General features: G+C 26.0%; 2 protein-coding genes across 11 annotated transcripts in view; one reads left to right on the top strand and one right to left on the bottom strand.

Annotated features, from left to right (window-relative positions):
• Positions 1–366: 366 nt before the first annotated feature.
• LOC126901434 (glycogen debranching enzyme) lies at positions 367–15,725 on the bottom strand. 8 transcript variants are annotated; one of them, XM_050677873.1, is made up of 25 exons: positions 15,470–15,725; positions 10,446–10,541; positions 10,282–10,368; positions 10,116–10,208; positions 9,938–10,051; positions 9,765–9,863; positions 8,750–8,853; positions 8,401–8,632; positions 8,151–8,334; positions 7,852–7,986; positions 7,574–7,792; positions 7,225–7,466; positions 6,959–7,171; positions 6,693–6,875; positions 6,498–6,627; positions 6,306–6,429; positions 5,663–5,928; positions 4,023–4,366; positions 3,028–3,966; positions 2,749–2,965; positions 2,324–2,687; positions 2,048–2,265; positions 1,561–1,746; positions 922–1,140; positions 367–731 (listed from the first exon to the last, which is right to left on the bottom strand). In XM_050677873.1, the coding sequence occupies exons 1-25, from the start codon at positions 15,493–15,495 to the stop codon at positions 702–704; spliced, it is 5,064 nt and encodes a 1,687-aa protein (XP_050533830.1). In that variant the 5' UTR covers positions 15,496–15,725; the 3' UTR covers positions 367–701. The 8 variants fall into 8 exon arrangements, with proteins under 8 accessions (XP_050533830.1, XP_050533838.1, XP_050533845.1 ...); XM_050677881.1 differs by having other exon boundaries at positions 2,048–2,259; XM_050677888.1 differs by lacking the exon at positions 9,765–9,863.
• Positions 15,726–15,865: 140 nt separating this feature from the next.
• The window catches only part of LOC126901546 (cytochrome b5-related protein-like), a 21,610-nt gene continuing 17,642 nt past the window's right edge, over positions 15,866–19,833 (top strand). Inside the window, exon 1 of one of the 3 annotated variants that reach the window (XM_050678064.1) lies at positions 15,866–16,005. The gene's annotated coding sequence lies outside the window, so the exon portion shown is untranslated. The remainder of the gene's footprint in view (positions 16,006–19,833) is intronic. The other 2 variants (XM_050678071.1, XM_050678092.1) reach the window with 2 other exon arrangements.

Genomic DNA, 19,833 nt, shown 5'->3' with positions numbered 1-19,833 from the left:
TAATAGAGTATTAAAAATTTTCTTTAATAAAAACCCATACACAATCAAGAAAAAATTTAATAAACTTATTTTTCATTTTTTAAATCATTATATCCAATATTATAATATGATAAACAGACCTCTAAAATAGATATGATTATCCAAATATTATTTGTATTATATTAAAAAATTTTAATATAATATATTTAACAAGTAATCAGTGTATAAATACGTAAAAATTAATTTTTTAACTTAAATTAATAATTACTTCCCTGTGTAATATTGGCGGAAAAAAAATGAATAACAACAAAAAGTCTAAAATGAATATGATATTATTTTATATTTTGTTTTATTAAAAAGCCTAATTGAAAGAAAGAAACCTTCAACAACCAAATAAATGAATTTATATTAACAGAAACTTAATTACAATATATAATTTCAGCTAAATTTAATTAAAAATAAATCAACTAGTAAATTTATACAAAAATTGTTTATAAAAATTAAATAATATTGAAGTAATTTCATAAATATGGTATATTAAAATTCTGATAAAATAAAATCAATTTTTTTTTTAACAATAAATATTTTATACAATTGAAATGATTAAAAATAGTCTCTAACTTTATACAATTAACATTGGTAAAAAAAATTAAATACTTAAATATGTTAACTTATAAAAATATTTTATTGCTCTAATTAAAAAAAAACATTTAATATCAAGTCTAGTTTACATTGGTAACTGCAGTCAGAGCCTGAAAAAATAGAATTTAAAGCTTTTTTAAGTATATGTACATGTCTTAATAACAACATATAAATAAAATTTGTATCACAGGAAAATGATTGAATATTTAAATTATATAATTATATAATATAAAATAATAATTATTAGGTTATTTTAATGAGTATTTTATTTAAAATAATTCAAAATAAAACATAGTTTACCTCTAGAATAGTAGCTACACTCCACGCTTGCGTTGGACAAGATCCTGAACAAAAAGCTCCATCTTTATTAGTTAATTCAGGTAGACCTCTCCATGAAGAGGTTCGAATATGTTCATAATGTTTTGCCAAAATACTTAGAACTTCTGATACAGCTACTTGTTTTTTTATTGCAAATATAAGCTTAGCTCTTAAGAGAAACCCAACAGGCCATATCCATTCCTAAAAAGACATTTTTTGTTTTTTCATTAAAAAAATTTTAAGTAGACCTATTAATTAGAAAATTCAATATTATTATTCAATTTATCTCTACACTATAACATAATAGTATTATGAATAAAATATTATTTTAAAGGTTATAGATATGGCCGAGGATTTAATTTTTTTGTTTGAATTGAAAATGCATTCATTTATGCACTTAAATTCGTTTTATAAAATATTATAATTATTATTATTTGATTAATTAATATTTAATTTATTATTATTAAAAATGTTAAAGGTTAAATGAAATTAACCTTTAACATTTAAGCTTATCGACATTAATAATACTGAATTAAATTAAAATTATTATGGTAAAAGCCTTAGGTATCACACACTTTAGATTTGAAGAATACAAATGCATCAAATTTAAATATTTATTACCGGTCCTTGATGATAATTATAGCCATTAGCTACTTTAGAATCTGCTGAATCATTATCATTATTATAAAAACCATCATAAGCCCAGTCAGTTGGATCCAATGTTTTAATGCCTAATGGACCAAGAAGAACATCAGAAGCAATCTGTATAGCTATTCTAGCATGTTCAGGAAAAAATAATTCTGGTGCCTAGAAAAAAAGTAATTCAATATTTTATTGAACTACATTAGTTAACATTCAGTTAACTTTTTTTTTTTTTTGTTAACTGTTAAAAGTATTAAAACAATTTATAAGTTAAATTGATTTATTCAATATTTCTAATGTAATAAATTTAAGTAATAGTTTTAGTTTTAGTTTTAGTTATTATCGAGATGGACATAATGCCCATGCATTCAGACCTGTTGGTCCATTGTGCGCACTTCATACCGAATTGTCTTAATTCGGTTTACCCACCTAAGTGTTTAATTTTAAAATTTAAGTAATAACTTACGACAACCATTGCAACTGGATAATTACAGCGCAATTGATAATCACCCCATTTATTTGAAGCCCCTACAGTGTCCTTATAAATTCCTCTACGATTAATAAGTTCTGGATGGGGTTCTACTTGTGTACTATTTATTTTTTCTATGGGTATCCAAAAATGTGCTTCAAAATTTGTTTGAATTTTTGAATTCCATTCTTCATAAGTCCAGAAAGTTTCTGATCCTTTAATAACATAAAACTTTCAAAAATTTTAAAAACATATTTTATTAATCAATTATACCATCTTTATTTGTACGTGTAACTCCAGAGTATTTAAATTTATTAGATTTATTCAATTCAGTTAGCCAACCAACAATTGCTTTAGATAAAGCAACCAACTCTATAGCTGACCCATCACGTGGTGTTGCAGGGTGACCTCTATTTCCTGCTTTATCTGATGAACCCATTTTATCCATCCATGTACCACAATTCCATTCATTACCACCAAAAATAAATCCAGTTAAAGGATGTACTCCTATTTGGTTATCGAAACCTTGACTTTTCATATGAGCATCAATAGTAATACCAGCATTACGTTCACGAAAACACAGTCCTTGGAAATGTATAGACATTACTTCTTGTATCACATCATATAAAGGTTGTTCCTATAAAAAAATTGTAATTTATTATCTTTAAACACATATTATGATTAAGTTGATATCATACAATTGAAGTTGGTTCTGAGTCATCAGTAGGAAAAATTCTATTTACTGGATCATTCAAGATACTTATTCCCCCAGGAACAGTTTGAACATACTGCTTAATACTATATAACCACCACCAAACAGCATCACGACAATTATATCTGGGGTTATTTCCTCCATCTAAAAGATTTGGAATAAGACCATGTCTTAAACAACCACCAAATGCCAAGATAATAAACCTAGATAAATAGATAAGTTAAAAACCAAGTTCAAATATTATAGAAAAATCAAAGAAACTCACTTAACTTCATCATATCGCCCAACTAGCAATAATAACCCTCTAATTGAAATAAAAGTATCCCGGCCCCAATTTCTCATATAGCCAGTGGAAAAATGTGGTAATCCAGCAGAAATAGAAACACAATAAGGTCGCACTTTTCCATCTTGCCCCACACAAATTTTAAGCATTGGAGCTAAGAGATTTGGTGAAAGTGATGGAAGAGGACTAGAATTTACTATTCCAACAAATTGAATTGAAGCAAGAGCTAAACTCTTACAAAACAAAGATCCATTTTTAATATCACTATGCATCAAAGACCATGTATGATAAAGTAATGCATTATAAACTTTTCTTATGACTAATTCAAAATAACAAGGTACCAAATAAGATGGTAAATTTTTAATTGGTTGTAAAAATATTTCCAAAAAATCTCCAAATTGATATAGAGGAGTATTTTCAAACTCTTTTTTCTTTAAACGTTTGGATACATAATCAACTAACCAACACCCATTTCGTAAATTAGTACATAATGGATGGCCAAGATCAATGTTTGGAGCCACTTCATCAAAAATAGATATCAGTCCTTGTATACCACAGTATACAAGATTTCCAAATTGTGGAACGTTATAAATATTTCCATCATCTTCTTCAGCACATCTGAACAACACATAGTTCATGTCTATTAATGTTAATCGACTAACAGCTTGTACCAAATCAATATTAGATAATAATTGTTTGACTGCAGTTTTTGTTTTTTGATGAGGTTCAATACTAACTACAACAATAGATCCTGGCTTAAAATTTTCAGTAAAATTAAAACGTATTGATCTTTCATTAGTAGATACAATATTTAACATAGTACAATCTTTTGCACTAATATTTTGCTTAATTTTTAAATTAAAATCTGTAAGACCATTTATTTTATTTGAATCTTTTGTGAATTCTTCATTATTTTCTTCACTAAAAAATAATTAATTAATTAAGAAGATTATTGATGAACTCTTTTTAAAAATTACTTTTTTTGTAAAATAGCTTCTATAAGTATTTTGTTGACTTGTCCATCTACCGTGATTCCTTTACCTAAACCATTTTTATGTAATGGTAAATATGGTGAGCTCTGATTTTTAGTAAAAGCTGTATAGGACATCAACACAACTGTTTCATGGGTTTTACTATTTTGTCGAGTTACACAAACAATATCAGAATCCACTTGGTCAACAAAGACTTGATCAAAACCTTGTATTCCTAATTCATAATGGAGATCATTTAGAGCTTTTTTTCCAGCCATAATTCCACTTTTAAAACTAACGCTTAAGTCTACCCAATCCATGTACTCTCTCTCTTCAGAAACTACATCAATCTAAAATATTTACACATATTGTATTTCTATAATTTATTAATTTACTAGTTATGTTATAATTTTAATAAGTAATTTTAAAATAATTTTATAATTCTATAACACAATTTTTACCAAAATACTTGTAAAACAATATAAGAGCATCCAAACAAAATTTGAATTTAAATAATTATTTTTAATTTATAATAGATGTATATAAGTATATAATAATAAATATATATTTATAATGAAATAACAAGATTTTAATTTTTGTAAAATGAATTAAAATGAAACAAGATACAACATATTATCGTTTATAATGCAACAGTATGTATCACAAAATTTTCAGGTTTTCAGATGATCAAAAAACAATTTTAATTATACAGTGTAATCGGTTTATTATTCACAAAATAAATTTGTAAATAACAGCTAATAATGACTTTTTAGAATTATCCCTTGTAACATAAAGGGGTGTCAATTTTAATTTTTTTAATGACAACATGCATATTTCATTAACTTATAAAATAGATAATTATCTAATTAAGAAATTGACTGGTTTATAACAAATTTTGTACCAACATTTCAGAAGTTATTAACAATTTAAAGTAATGATTGGTGGTGAAGAGTGTGTGCTATTTTTATCACTAGTCATTTCCCAGCCATACTCTTCATCCCGCCTAAATATAAAAATGAGAGTAATTTTCAAAGTGCTGTTCTAAAAGTTGTAATAAACCAGTCATTTTCTTAATTAGATAATTATCTATGATATAAGCTAGTTAGATATGCCAGTTGCAATTTAAAAAATAAAGTTGGCACCCCTTTAAGTTATAAGGGATGATCCTAAAATGTTATTTTTAGCTGATAAATCAGGAAATATATCTGACTAAAAGAAATCAAATTTGTTTTTTCTAATATCATATTTATTTTATGAATAATCGAGTGGTTTATGATAAACCGATCACTTTATATGTTTCAATACAACAGGTGATATTACTGTTACATAAAATGAAACTAAGTTTTAAAATATATACATAATAAAAATATCCGACCCCAAGTAGTTGGGATCAAGGCGAGGAAAAAGAAGATACATAATAAAAATATCCAGAAACATATATATTATAACATTATATCAATTATATTATGATAAAAATCTTATTTTGTTAATTTTTTAGATATGCACTGTTGCAGTATAAGCGACAGTATATAAGATAGTTTGTAGACAGTATATTGGAACTATTATTTACCTATACTACATTCAATATTTTTAGTCATGAAAATAAAAAAATTATTTCTGTAAATAATTAGATAAAAATAACTTACATGATGAGGAACTAATTGATCATAACCCATATTACTTCCACTAGCACAACATGCCATTGATACCAATGCTGTGCTAGGCAATAAGTCATAAACTGATCGTTTTTCAATTGGAGAGGGATTGTCATGCGTTTGATCCATGAAAAGAGCATGTGCTATTGAAGGACGTAAATGTTGTTCCTGTGGTCTAATGAAAGCGCCAACAGGATCACCACCATAACGGTAAACCAAACGACCAAGTTCATGTGAATCCCATGCAGACATGGCTTCTAAAATAAATTATATAATATGAATTAATTTTTAAAAATATTTTAATACTATGAAAATTAAGAGAAGCGGTGTGGCCAAGTTGGTAACACGGCAGTGCTTAACACACACTGCCTTGGGTTTGAAACTCAGTCATGGATGACTTTATTTGTCAAGCAAGAGACCAGTTTGGTAATTGGTGTGTCAACTCCCTCTATCCAGTGACAGACTAACCACCCGCTCCAAAGTATCTATGGTTAAAAACCTCCTCTTTTGGGGGAGGCCACTACTATCCTTAATGGGCTAATAAAGCATTAAAAAAATATATATAAAAAAACTATGAAAATTAAAAAAATAAAAGTAATTAATTATAATATAGCAAAAATTTCAAAAAACTTACCTCGAATTAATGATGTAATACCAAGTCTATTAACAAATAAATTATCAGTTGCATCTGAATTAGTAAATAATTCTGCAACAACATATAAGTCAGGTCTAATTTTACGAGCAGCATCAAGTAAGTACTAAAAACAATTGTGTCAAAAATTTTCAGTGATTAAAATAAATTATTAATGATAATTATATCTTTTACCTCTGCAACAGGCAATGGAGTAGAATGACAATTATCCAATCTGACACCATCAAAAATATTCACAGTTTGTTCAACATATTGTTTCATATGATTCCAAAGAAATGGACAGTCTTCTGGCTTATCTCCATATCTATAACATACAAAAATAATTATAAGGAAATAAGAACTATTACCTTTTCTTTTTAACTCATTTACCGTAATTTAACACTATCTCCCCATGCTATTAATTCTCTGCGTAGGTAAGTATCAGAATTTGGTCCAGCAAAATTTTTAAGAGGATCACCTCCCATGACCCAGCCATTATGAGCCATAATAAATTGACCATTTGATGAATATAATACTTCTTCGGCACTGAAGTTTTCAAAATCTTTAAAGTACCTAATTATAAGTTACCTATATGATTATTCACAGAATTGTGTATGTTTAAATATTATTCAGTCTATATTATAACAATAAATAACCTTGGAACTAAGGGTTCTTCAGATGATATAGAACTTAATCTGGGACCATCTGGTTGTACTCTAAAATATCTGATACTTGCTATACAATTATTTATAGCAGCTTCTAAATGAGCTTGAATTACACAAAAAACATTACGATTCAATTCTTCTAATTTCAGTTTCAACTCAAAACTACAATGTTGAAGTCTGGTGTCTTCATCAAAACAATCACTTCTAAAATATGATAGTTTACAAAATTTAATATAAGAAAATTTATTTCATTTTACCTATAAATATTATATATTTCTAAAGCTTTATCCATATCTATAATAGCTGCTAATCTTCTGAATTCTTTATCAGGAATCAAAGTTATTTCTTCATTTTTATTCAATGATTTATTAACTGTTGGAGGTGGCCCAGTACGAACCTTTTCTTGAAATTCAGTAATAATTTTTTCAACATTAGCTTGATATAATTCATGAATTTTTATTTTTGGTAATAAGTTTGTAAGTAATGCATGTCTAATGGACTAATCAAAAAATAATAATAGTTCAATTGGATAATAATAATTAAACTGAAGTATAATTTTAAAAATTAATATGGTACATATGACGAATTAATATATTTTATACATACATGTAAATGCTCTTCACCATTGATAATATGTGGTATTCCAGATAGTTCCCACATACCTTTAGACACTTCAATACTAAAGTGATACAAATGGTAATCTAATAAATATGCTGGTTTTAAATAAGGACAATTTACTAAATTATAAGCACATTCTGAATGTTCCATTAACCAAGCACTTTCATTTGATGAATGATTAAGAACTATGTCACAAATACTCAGTATCTAAAAAACAATGTATGTATTGAAAAAATAAAAAGTTAACAATTTATAACAAGTCTTACATTCCATTCATTTCTCATTTCTTCAATTATTAATTTGATATCATTGAATGTCACTTTATGGTTGTTATAATTAAATGATGGATTTAATGCAAGTTGATCTTTTAAACTGTATGATGAATGTGAACCACCAAGTTCCTTAAATATAAATTTAAAAATAGTGAGTAATAAGTTATTACTTATCGTTTTACCTTTATTATTATGTATAAAAATAACTATAATATCTATTTAATTTACTCTATTCTTTATTATCTTAAACATTAAATTTAATACATAATAATTTTAAATATATTTTATTATACTTGAATGGGTGTAAAATGAACCATATTGTAACCTGCTTCATAGGCTACTTGTAACTTTGATTTCCATGAAGATAAGGGTCCTAAACATTTTGTCAACATCGAAACCACTTGTAATGAATTTAATGGAATATTTTTAACTCCTGTTGATAAACTTGGATCCACACAAATAAATCCATTACCCTTTCTATTTATTAAAAATATACATATATCATAATTTTAATAACTTAAAATAAAAAGTTGTCATATCTACTTTATTCCTTCATATTCAAAATAGTAATGAAAAGAGCCTGCTTGATTCATTAGAACAACACAAGATAAAGAAGAATCATCATTTATTATTTCATCTGCAGCCCATTCTCGAATCCAATCAAGACGGCGATAAATATTCCTATTAAATTGTTTTTTTTCAGATGGTATATTGGTATAAAGAATAACATCTTTACCAAATAATGATGGACCAATACGAAACTCCAAGTACCATCCTGTTAGGTATAAAAAAAGATACATCAAAAATTATACTCAATATAAAATAATAATTTTCTTATCGGAATTCAAATTTGTAAATAATTAATATAAATAGAATTTATAACTAAAATTACCCTTGTTTAATCGATATAAAGTATTTTCTAAATGATGGTTTGCTTCAAGAGTGAGAATTCGTGTATGGTTATTACATGGTTGTATAATCTCCATTGATTTTTCACTAAAAAACATTTTTCTTAATACAATCATGACTATATTATAAAGTGATGGTATTAAAATGACAACTGTTAGCATAATTAAAATAACAAATAATACAATTATTATTTATTGCAAATCTAGAAAATGATTAACTCAAAATAGCAATTTAATATCATTTAACCTTATTCGCTTGACCTTTTACATTTCAAATTCCATAATTCTCTATCAAATACTAGAAATTCCTATAACAAATTATATATGAAACATGGCCTACTAAATTCTAAAATAAATTGTGATACTAAAATAAAAATAATATAAGCTGCAATTATCAATAAATATTTTTTGAACTAAAAAGCATTTATCAACACAATTTTAGATATATAATTAATTTACATTAATAAAACAAAATACTAATATTTAATCTGACTACAACAATCTTAAAAATACACAAATAATAAAGTTCACTTTATAGGCTTAGAAATTAAAGAAATTAATTCTAAGTTAATCACACACTAACAATTATAAAAAAATAGCACACTCACATTTAAAATCACAGTTATAAAATTAATAAATTAAAGAACAATTAAATTTAAGGAAAATAAAAAGTAAATATTAGTATACAACGATCAATAAATTGTTAAATAATATATATGTTTCATTGACTGATAGCTAACAAACTCGACAGCTTAGCGGTCGATCTAGATAACCTTAAGCACACTAAGTGCTAACAACAACGAAAACAAAGCTTAAAAAAAAAAACTATTTTTAGCTGTAACGGGCAACTGTTGATAAGTGCAACATTAGAGAGGAAATTATATGTGCATTTTCTTTTCATACGAAAATAAACAAAAAATAACGTTATTACAACAAATAACTATTGAAACTACAGTTTATAATACTAGAACAATAAAAGATTAAAATAAAATAACTCACTCTTTTATTGTAAAAATATTATTTTTGTCAGATGCTAATGCTATTTTTTCAACTCTTTTTAAAGCTGTATCACTATCAGATACTTCGAGTTTCGTCATTCTAGTATAAATTTTCAAAATAATTTTTATGATGTGTTAATAAAAATTAATGAATTAGGTACGTCTTTAACTCACTGTGATAACTTTGTATTATGAACTACCTCAAAATCTAACAAGGTATTGTCGATTGATACAACACTAGGTGATACAACACTTATATCAGATGACTGTTTAAAAGCATTAGCCGAACTTTAATAAAAAAGAAAAATATCCAATGAGTTCTAAAGGAAATATTTTGATAATAAAAACTCACTCTTTAATTGGCTCTAAAACATTTATAGAAGTTGCATCTTCAAATACTTCTTCTCCAGAAGAATCTTTTGAGGTATTTGATGTAGAAAACAACCTACAAAGATGAATTACTAACGAAATTTAAAATATATTTATTATTTTTCATAGCTGTCAGAAAAGTTACTCACTCTTCCTCCGCGACAATTTCTAGTCGATTACAGTATAAATTTGTACATCCTGCTTGCGTAGGAATTGATGATGGGTTCTCTGAGGTTCTATACATGCATATTTCAAAATATAATACCACAAAATTATCAAAATTGAAACGAAAACAATTAAACGAATGACTCACTCGAGTGTTCCAGCTCGATTTTCCTGGTCATTTATAAGATCATTATTTTCAGGATTTAAATTTTGATCAGGGGTAGTTGTAGTAGATGACGATCGTCTAAATTATTATACAAAAAGAAAAGAAATTATACAAAAGCCCAAATAGTTGTACTCGTTGATTTCAATACCAATACGGCCATGTATAAAAATTATTTAATTTTAAATCAAACAATTATTAAACACGATTAAGTACACCGTAAAAATACACTTATTTTAGTGTCCCCAAAAATTAAATTGCGCTACTATGTATATTGAAGCTAACTAGAAATATTTCAATCCAAAAACTTTATTACTGTACAGGATAAGATTAATTTATCTTATTCAAATTTTTTAAAACTTGTTTTAACTATGTAAAAATATTTCGGAGATTAGATGGTGAATATACTAAATTTAAAATATAAGAATAACCTTAATAAGTACTAGGCTCCGCCTAGCTGGGGCTCCGCCCCAGACCCGGGGCCCTTCGAGCCTTACGGCGCGTAAGCCTCTTCGGGCCGTCATCATAAGTAGGCGACTGATTCCGGTAGAAGTACCCGGCTACGCCGGGCACGATAAGTGTTTTTCAGAAAAAATATTACTTCAGAATCAGTGAAAACTATAGAAAACTATATCTAAAAATGTTATTATTAAAATCAGGAAAATTCAAAAAGAGAATATAGTAAAATGTATTGGGTATAAGGTTGAAGCCTCTTAATGAGGTATTCCCTTTAGGCCTATTCAAAAATTATTTTAGGAGGAAATTTAATATTTTTTACTTTGTTAAACATGTTATAGAAATTTTTTTGCTAAAATTAAAGTAATGATGAAAAAAAAGGACATTAGGTCCTTATATATTAGAAGTTGCCTAAAAAAATATTGATAGCGCTTGTTCAAGGAGGGGCCAATCTCTCTTAAATACACCCCTGTTATACACAAAAATTATTAATAATCTAATTATAATAATTGTGTTTATATTATAGAATAATTAAAAAAAAATTTAGCAGGTTATTATAAGTGGCACACTATAAATTTAAATTAAAATTAATATTAAAATAAAATTAATATAAAAATAAAAATAAAAATTTAATATTGATAAATATATTGGTAACTGCGATTTAACGATGAACATCATAGTTTTCATAAACAATCCCCAATTCAAAAGATAAACTCATAGTCTCATACATCATATATGAGAAAAAAGAAAATTATTAACTCTGTACTTAGTACTGTTCTTATAATGAAAGTACAAACTTAAATAATTATAACTTCATGAAATTTATATATAACATATAACATTCCTTGATTAAAATTAAGGTTCATAATAAACGTATCAGCAGAAATGAATCACTGCGCATAATAAAACCATGCGCGTGAGCACGCTAAGTAATTTTCCCAGAAAAGCGTTTTTTTCATTGTTCTATTATATAATAAGATATAATAGGACGCGTACATGTGTATTATTAGCTAACAGAAAAATCGTCATTTTCCGTTAAAATTTGATGAATTTCAAACGCTCGTAGCGGCCAGAGTTTTTGTCGGATCTGGGATTTTCCGATTTTTGGCGCTTCCTTGGCACGTACAGAACGCCGTGGTATGATTGCGAATCGTAAAAAAAATCGTTTTCATGTCGTAAAGTGTCGCAAGAATTTCGGGCGGCGCGCCCTGGCGTCTCGAGCGCATGAAAAAAAAAAAGCTCGTAAAACGGTGAAAAATGAACGGATTGAATTGATTTTTTTATCATATCTCAGGAATGTCATTGGGCGGGTCTGATGAAAATTTCAATCCTTAAGTCGTAAAACGCTGGCGTCAGCGAGCGTTTTTCTCGAAAACGGTCGAAATTTTAAAACGCTCGCGGGCGAGCGGCAAAAATTTTCCGACCTTCGCCAATAATTTTCCCGGAGTCTGGTGACCGAGTACTTTCGTCGAAAAAAAAAATTTTGAAAATCCGAGCACGCTAAGTAATTTTCCCAGAAAAGCGTTTTTTTCCTTGTTCTATTATATAATAATATACTCAATTAATACACACCATTTGTACAGAACATATGATAATTTTTAAATAAACCTATTGGTTATATATAGATTTTATATTAAGCTAATCTGGTGCTGATTTTTATTTTCATATGTTGTTAATTATAGTACTCATGATATTGAATAGGTTAAAATCTTCAGATCAAAATTTTACCAAAAGAGAAAATATGTGGAATATATTTAACACATGATAATTTTTGTTGAATACATAAAATACTTAAAACAAAGCAATTTTACGTATTAAAATAAAAGATTCACCAAAACAAACTTCACTTTAAATTAATTCTAAATTCCGTTAAATTGGAAATAAATAGTCTAAAAAAATTGTGAAAGTCCCAGAGAATGAGGATCTTGATGAAAGTGTCGCAGATTTTGTGTATTTTCAAATAACCGAAAGAACTTATTTTAATATGAAAAAATGGGTTATTATAGTCAGAGGAGTGTAGTGTAGCGATCCCCAGTGTGATCTTGAAAGCTGGAGATTATAATTTATTGTTAAATGCGATTGGCTGGACTTGAGAATCTACATATAGGCGATACTTTAAATGTGTATAATAGTCAGATTTTATTCCTTAGTTAACTGGTTATTTTAAGTTTTAAAGAAGGTAACTCTGTTTTGAGGATCATGTAAATTTATAATATGTGACATACGTATACAAAAGATAACATATTATATGCTAATATTATAAATAATAACATAATATTATTTATGATTAAAAAAATGATACCAATCAGTCAGTTTCTTAATAAGACTATTTTTTAATTTTTAAGAAAAAAACACTAAAAAAAAATATTATTATTTAAAGAAAAATTTAGTAGTCAATGATATCACTCTGTTAAAATTATTTTTCGTCGGAGGAGTTATCAAAAATTTTTCCCAATCCTACCTCCAGGACCTAACTCTTGTTACGGTACAATTATAATTTGAAGATTGTACAATAAATGTAAGATGTAAAAAACGGTAGTTCAGTAAGGTCGCGACACCACAGTGTGGACGTGGCATATTTGAGACAAGTATAGATGATATCTGACAGTGATTAATATCACTATCGTAAGAAACACTTCGATGCAAATCTGTAGATCATGTTTAATTTTAATAAATTGGTGGACTATTCCAGAAACTATATGAATTCTTATTTCCTTTATTACTCCTGATGAGTAGTTTTTTTATTTAAAAGTATAATATATGAATGAATATTTATTATAGCAATTAAATATAGTATGAGATTGATACTTTTATGACAAACGTGTATAAAAATTAAAGGGCTTGACACAAAACTTTTTAGATAATAATTTGTTGTTAATTATGAATAATTGGTCTGCAAAAAATTTTCATCAGAGTCAAAAATATACTTTTATTATTCAATTTGTCATCTTCTCTCTTTCTATTTCTAAAACTAAGCCTTCTCATAGCTATCCTGGGGAAATTAAATACAGTGGTTTCTCGTTACCTACAGCACTAGACAGATGGTGATTTTCGCCACCATAGAAGTGCACGCATGGTCATCCATCCTTTCACCTACGGCGATAGGCGCGGCTTAACACTAGAGTTTTGTCAACAACTAGTGTGACCACCGCGACACACTACGCAAAGCTGAGAAAAAGTGGTAACAGACACAAAAAAAAAAAAAAAACACATCATAGTAAAACCAATACCTTCTCAGCTTCGCATCGAAGCTAAAAATATACGTACCGTATATTTTGACGTATCGTCGAAAGAAATCGGTTCGATGAGAACTGAGAAAAAGTAGTAACAAATACAAAAAATTAAATAAAAAAACACATCATAGTAAAATTAATACTTTCTTAGCTTCGCATCGATGCTAAAAATAGAAACCAATTTATTTTAATAATTAATTAATTAATTATTGGACCATTTCATAAATATTATTTAAACAATAAAAAGTTTACTCTGGCTTTGGTTATTAATTAATTATTTTAAATATATACAGTATTTTATCTTAATTGTAATTTAAGCAATTGTTAATTTCAAATAATTTTGGTATATGTTTATAGTATAAGTTCTACACAAATTTATATATATTTTTTTAATACTTTATATATTGTACCTTAGTCATTAAATGACCCTTAAATATATATAAATTATTATATATATTATAAAATATATTATATTATATTATAAAATATATTATATATATGTATAAAATAAATAATTAAATTTTAAATTATTTATTATCAAAAGATTTAAAAGAGAAACATTATGTCTTCAACATTAATATCAACATACTTAACTTTCCACATTATTCTAAAAAAGAAGTATTAAAAACAACTTAATGAATTTTAAAATGTATCATTACAATAATTAAAGAACAAAATTAATATTTTTATGATAAAATTAAAAATATAATGTCAAAATATTATTTAAATAAAATAAAACATTATCAATTCAGAATTGATGCTATTTTTATTTTTCCTAGGAAGGACATGTAATATTTGTATCGAGCAAGTCCATTAAGATCCATCTTAACTCTCTCCACATCTGTCCAAGACATATAAAATACATATAAATTTACGCTAAAACGTAATATGATTATTACACAAACCTTTTTTATACTACACTTTTTTTATTAGTATAATAAATAATAAAAAAACTGGATAATATTATAAAAAAGGTTTTTTTTTATTATTAATGCAGTAAGAGATGAAGTCTATACATTTTCTGTGTGCTAAATATTTATAGAGATGCTAAGCCTTTCCAAGACCTCTCCAATTTTCACTTAAATATTTATAACGGTTATAAAGTTTATAACATTTGAATACATTTAGGGATTTTATATATTTAAAACATAAAAACCAACTTTCTCATAACTAAAAAAAAATGTTTCAACATTAAATAAATTTTATACTTATTTAAGAGAACAATTATATAGGCATATGAACTATTCAAAAACATAAATATTCGAATAGTTATGTCACAAATTGATATGTTATGTTTAACAATTAAATCTATTAACTTACGAGATTTTAGTAGCTTGTCCACCCATTTCGGAAACACTCCGACTATTGTTTTTCAAAAATAAGTAGTAAAAATTGTATTACAAAATAGCATTTAATTGTAATTGCCAAAATATATCAAAATAATAAAAATATATAGTTTAAAGAAACACCCAGAAAATTAAATTGTTTAACGATTTTGGAGAGTAATATTAAGCAGTCGATTAACTTTCGGCGATTTAACAACCATAACGAATCACTAATGCGACAGAACAATGTGATGATAACCGTAATAGAAATATTTAGCTTTAAAAATAAACCTAATAAAAATAAAATTGTTGCGCATGGATATCGCACAATTATGGTCGTGTCTGGTCATCGGTAAGTACTTGTATGTTGTTCACGTGATTCTATGACCTTTTGTTACTATATTCATGTAATGTAATATTTATATTACTTTGACAATAACAATAGTAAATACTGAACGCGAATGTTTGACATTACTGCTTCAAAATATATGATATCATATGGTGCTCAGCCACTGATGTTGCCTAAAAGATGTGAGTATTGCTTTTGTAATTTGATATAGGAATTATCATTTATTGAATTTTAAATTAAAAAACTATAAAACAATATGAAGTAAAAAAAACCAGTAGTAATAAAATTACCGGAAATTTTCGACATTTTTAGAAAATTTTTTGTAATTTCTAGAAATATCGGAAAAGTTGAAAATTTTTTTTAAGAACTTTTTATTTACTATCTTCTTAGTTTAATTATCTCTAAATTTAAATATAAATATATGTGAATAACTCTCAATTATTTATCATTGGACGTTCTTCGGCCTATTTTCATCTAGGTATACAAATGTTAATAATTTTAAAATAATCATTAATCGTACCTAACCAATAGTATTGTTAGGATATATTTTAAATTTATAATAACTTCGGAACTACTGGTTCAAAAGTTAATCAGGCATTTTTTAAATTGGATAATTTTATATTTTATAAACTAGTTAAATCTGTTAATGTTACCATTAAAAAAAAAAGTTGATACCCTTATAGTATATAATGGATGGACCAAAAAAGTACTTAAGATTAAAAAAAGCCAAAATGGAATTTTTATTTCGTGAATAATTGAATTGCATGGAATAGACGAATCTAGTTATATAAAAACATAATAACGTTAGTCAGTTGTACTTCTATTTTATAAAAAATATCACAAAGAATAAGAAAATATGACTTCTTTACTTAAAATGTATTTTCTATTATTTTAAAAAATAATAATTATGAAACAATAGAAGCTAGAATAAAATATAAGAAACTGTAAATTCTTAATAAGTAACCCTAATTTTATTAGTGGAATATATTTTAAGTAACTTTTTTGTATATAAATCCATAACTATGAACTAATAAATGGACAAACCAAATTATGGACTAAAAATGCTTTTATGTTTTATTAGTCAAAAATAAATGATCTTTGAATGGTTTATTAACTTTAAAATAATAATTTAATAAATTTTTACTATTAAATGCTATAATTTTAATAATTTATTTGCACGTAAATCCGAACTCTAAGTATAACTGATCGTAAACATTATTATCTATTAACTATTTTCAAATTATCATTAAAACAATTTTAAATATTTATTTCATAAATTTTTTATTTAAAAAATTTATAAATTGAAATTTTCTATTTAAAAATGTCTAACTTACAACGCCAAAAGCCGGTAAATAAATATATGTTATATAATATATAATATATATTGTATAGTAGGATGCCCTATAGTATAGTCTTAGATAATCAAAAAATGGCAAAAACATTTCAGTGGAAACACTTATGTAAAGTAATCGAATTAGTATTTCGGTAAGAGGTGCGCAAAATGGACCTACAGGTCTGAGTCTACAGGAACTTGTTTCCTGACTCGATAAATCTACAGCTAGTCAAAATACTTCGAATTTTTATTTTCAAAAATATGTGCATTGTTCTAATAAAATCTGAAATTATGTTATATTAAACATAATACACGTTTAATAACTATGTATGTTTCCGTCAAACCAATTGCACAGTATTACTCCAAACGATTTTTTTGAAGAAATAAAAATATGTATTTAAGTAAAAGATAAGAACATTAAATCATAAGTTTTCTTTTAAGAGTTTTTGACTAAGAGATTTAAAAAAAATAACTTGAAATCTTATAAAATCTTCATATTTAATCTTGTTTGAAATTTTTGTTTGTTAAAAAATGTTTGGTACTTTGAAATTTAAAACACTATTTTCTTAATTAAAAAAATCTCGCATTGCTATTTCTATTTACCAACCATAAGCACAGGAGGATTATGCATTATGTCGGGACAAATTTTTTTTTTGAATTTATAGTATTTATTGTAAGCTATAATTTGACATATGTTTAAAGAACACAGTATTTCCGGAACATTTTCAAAAGTTAAGTTGAAAAAGATCTTTTTATACGTATTTTTCAAGTTTTGAAAGCCCCCTGTATAAAGAAAAATTGTCCAATTTAAATAAAAAGTAGGTTAAATGAAAGAGGTATATATAATTTATTTAGGAAAAAAAATTGCGTTGATACATACATTATTCAAAATGTTATAGTAATTTAAAGTTGAAAATTTTAACACAAATATAGAATTTTTTTAACTACAGTGTCGTCATTTTCACCATGAAGACAAGTTCAGAGGTTAAATTTTTTTTTTTTCATTTTATAGTACATGACATAAGCTTTAATTTGATATACGTTTAAAGGATGCAGTATTTCCGTAACATTTTCGAAAGTTAAGTTGAAAAAGCTAGTTTTTGTAAAAAAAAAGTTGCTATTTTAAATCTCCCCCTGTGAGCAGGTTAAGTGTTTGATTTTCAATAAAATTATATCGAATAAAAGGAAAATATCTAAGATTTCAATAAAAAAAAAAAGGTATGTTAGTTATAAGAAAAAAAAAAGACAAAATTTACCGATTTGAAAAATTGTACTTTTTTTGGAAATTTCCCTCATTTACATGGAACGAAGGAATTTTTTTCAATTTTTAAGGGTAATGTCTTCGACTAGATACGATTTGTAATAAATATTGTTGTTAAAAAATATTAATTAGTAGAGATGTACAGTATAGATCTAAAAAGAATAAAATAAAAAACTTATAAAACAAAGCAAATTTATATGATTTATGCACTACACATAATTGGCCTTTAATTATTGATATACAATAAATGTTAAATATGAATATATAAATTTACATAGAGTGATTTATTAAAAATGATAACACTAATTCTTTCGTAAAATTATGATTTTTAAAAAAAAATGTACTTATAAATACATTTTTTATTTTTATAAGCAATTATTAATATCAAGCTGATTGTTTAATCTAGAATTATCTATCTAGTACTATCATTATATTACTGTTGAAAATCAAAAATTTGAAAAAATTTGTAAGGGATATAAAATTTCAAGTTATTTTTTTAAATCTCTTAGCCAAAAATTCTAACAATAACACAAAATATTCCATGGGTCAAAAATTATTTAAAATGTCAAAACGTAATAAGAACTCCATATATTTACAATGTGATACACATTTTAAAAGTTTTACTTATAAATAATTCTTCAGATAATGTAGTTTTAAAAAATTTATTTCTATTGTTACCTGGAAGTATAATGTTATAATGACACATAACAACTGGTTGTTTTCGATGACCGCAACACTCTTGGTCCATAATTTGTTTTCGAACAATAATTTTCTTCATTAAATCATTATACATTATATAAGCTAGTTAATTATGTATATTGTCATTTGAAAAAATAAAGTGGAATCCTTGTACAATAAGCTCAATAGCTTGAAAAACCAAGAGTCATCGAAAACAACCAGTTGAAATTTTTCCACTCTCGCGGCAACTCTTCTTATACAGTAGTTTAATAATTTATAGTTATTATAATTATTCGTATTATTAATGGGGTCCTGTGTACATTTGCCGACGTCGACATACCTTACTGGGGTTACCCAAGTTAACATCTCTTAATATCTAGTCTAATTATAATTATATGTAATATTTAAATAGAAATAAATAATTGTTATCGTTTTTGATTAAGATTTTAAATTTTATTGGTAAAAAAATCGCTTACAGCCCTTCTAGTGGAATATAAATTATATAGGACCAGCGTAGCCCCATTTAGAAACAGCATAGCCAACTGTTAGGATCCTAGCGGGAAAATACCTTGCAGGTTTATGGGATGAACATAAAAATACCCAGCACAGGGGGGTCGCGGCACAGTGGAGACATGGCATAGTTGGCTTAAGTATAATGATATCTGACAGTGATTAAAATCACTATCAAAAATAAACGTTTCGATGCAAATCTTTAGATAGTGTTTAATTTAAAAAAAA

This window comes from Daktulosphaira vitifoliae, unplaced genomic scaffold, assembly GCF_025091365.1.
Source record: "Daktulosphaira vitifoliae isolate Bord-2020 unplaced genomic scaffold, ASM2509136v1 Scaffold_1, whole genome shotgun sequence".
NCBI lineage: Eukaryota > Metazoa > Arthropoda > Insecta > Hemiptera > Phylloxeridae > Daktulosphaira > Daktulosphaira vitifoliae.
This window is presented reverse-complemented; position numbering and strand designations above follow the sequence as displayed.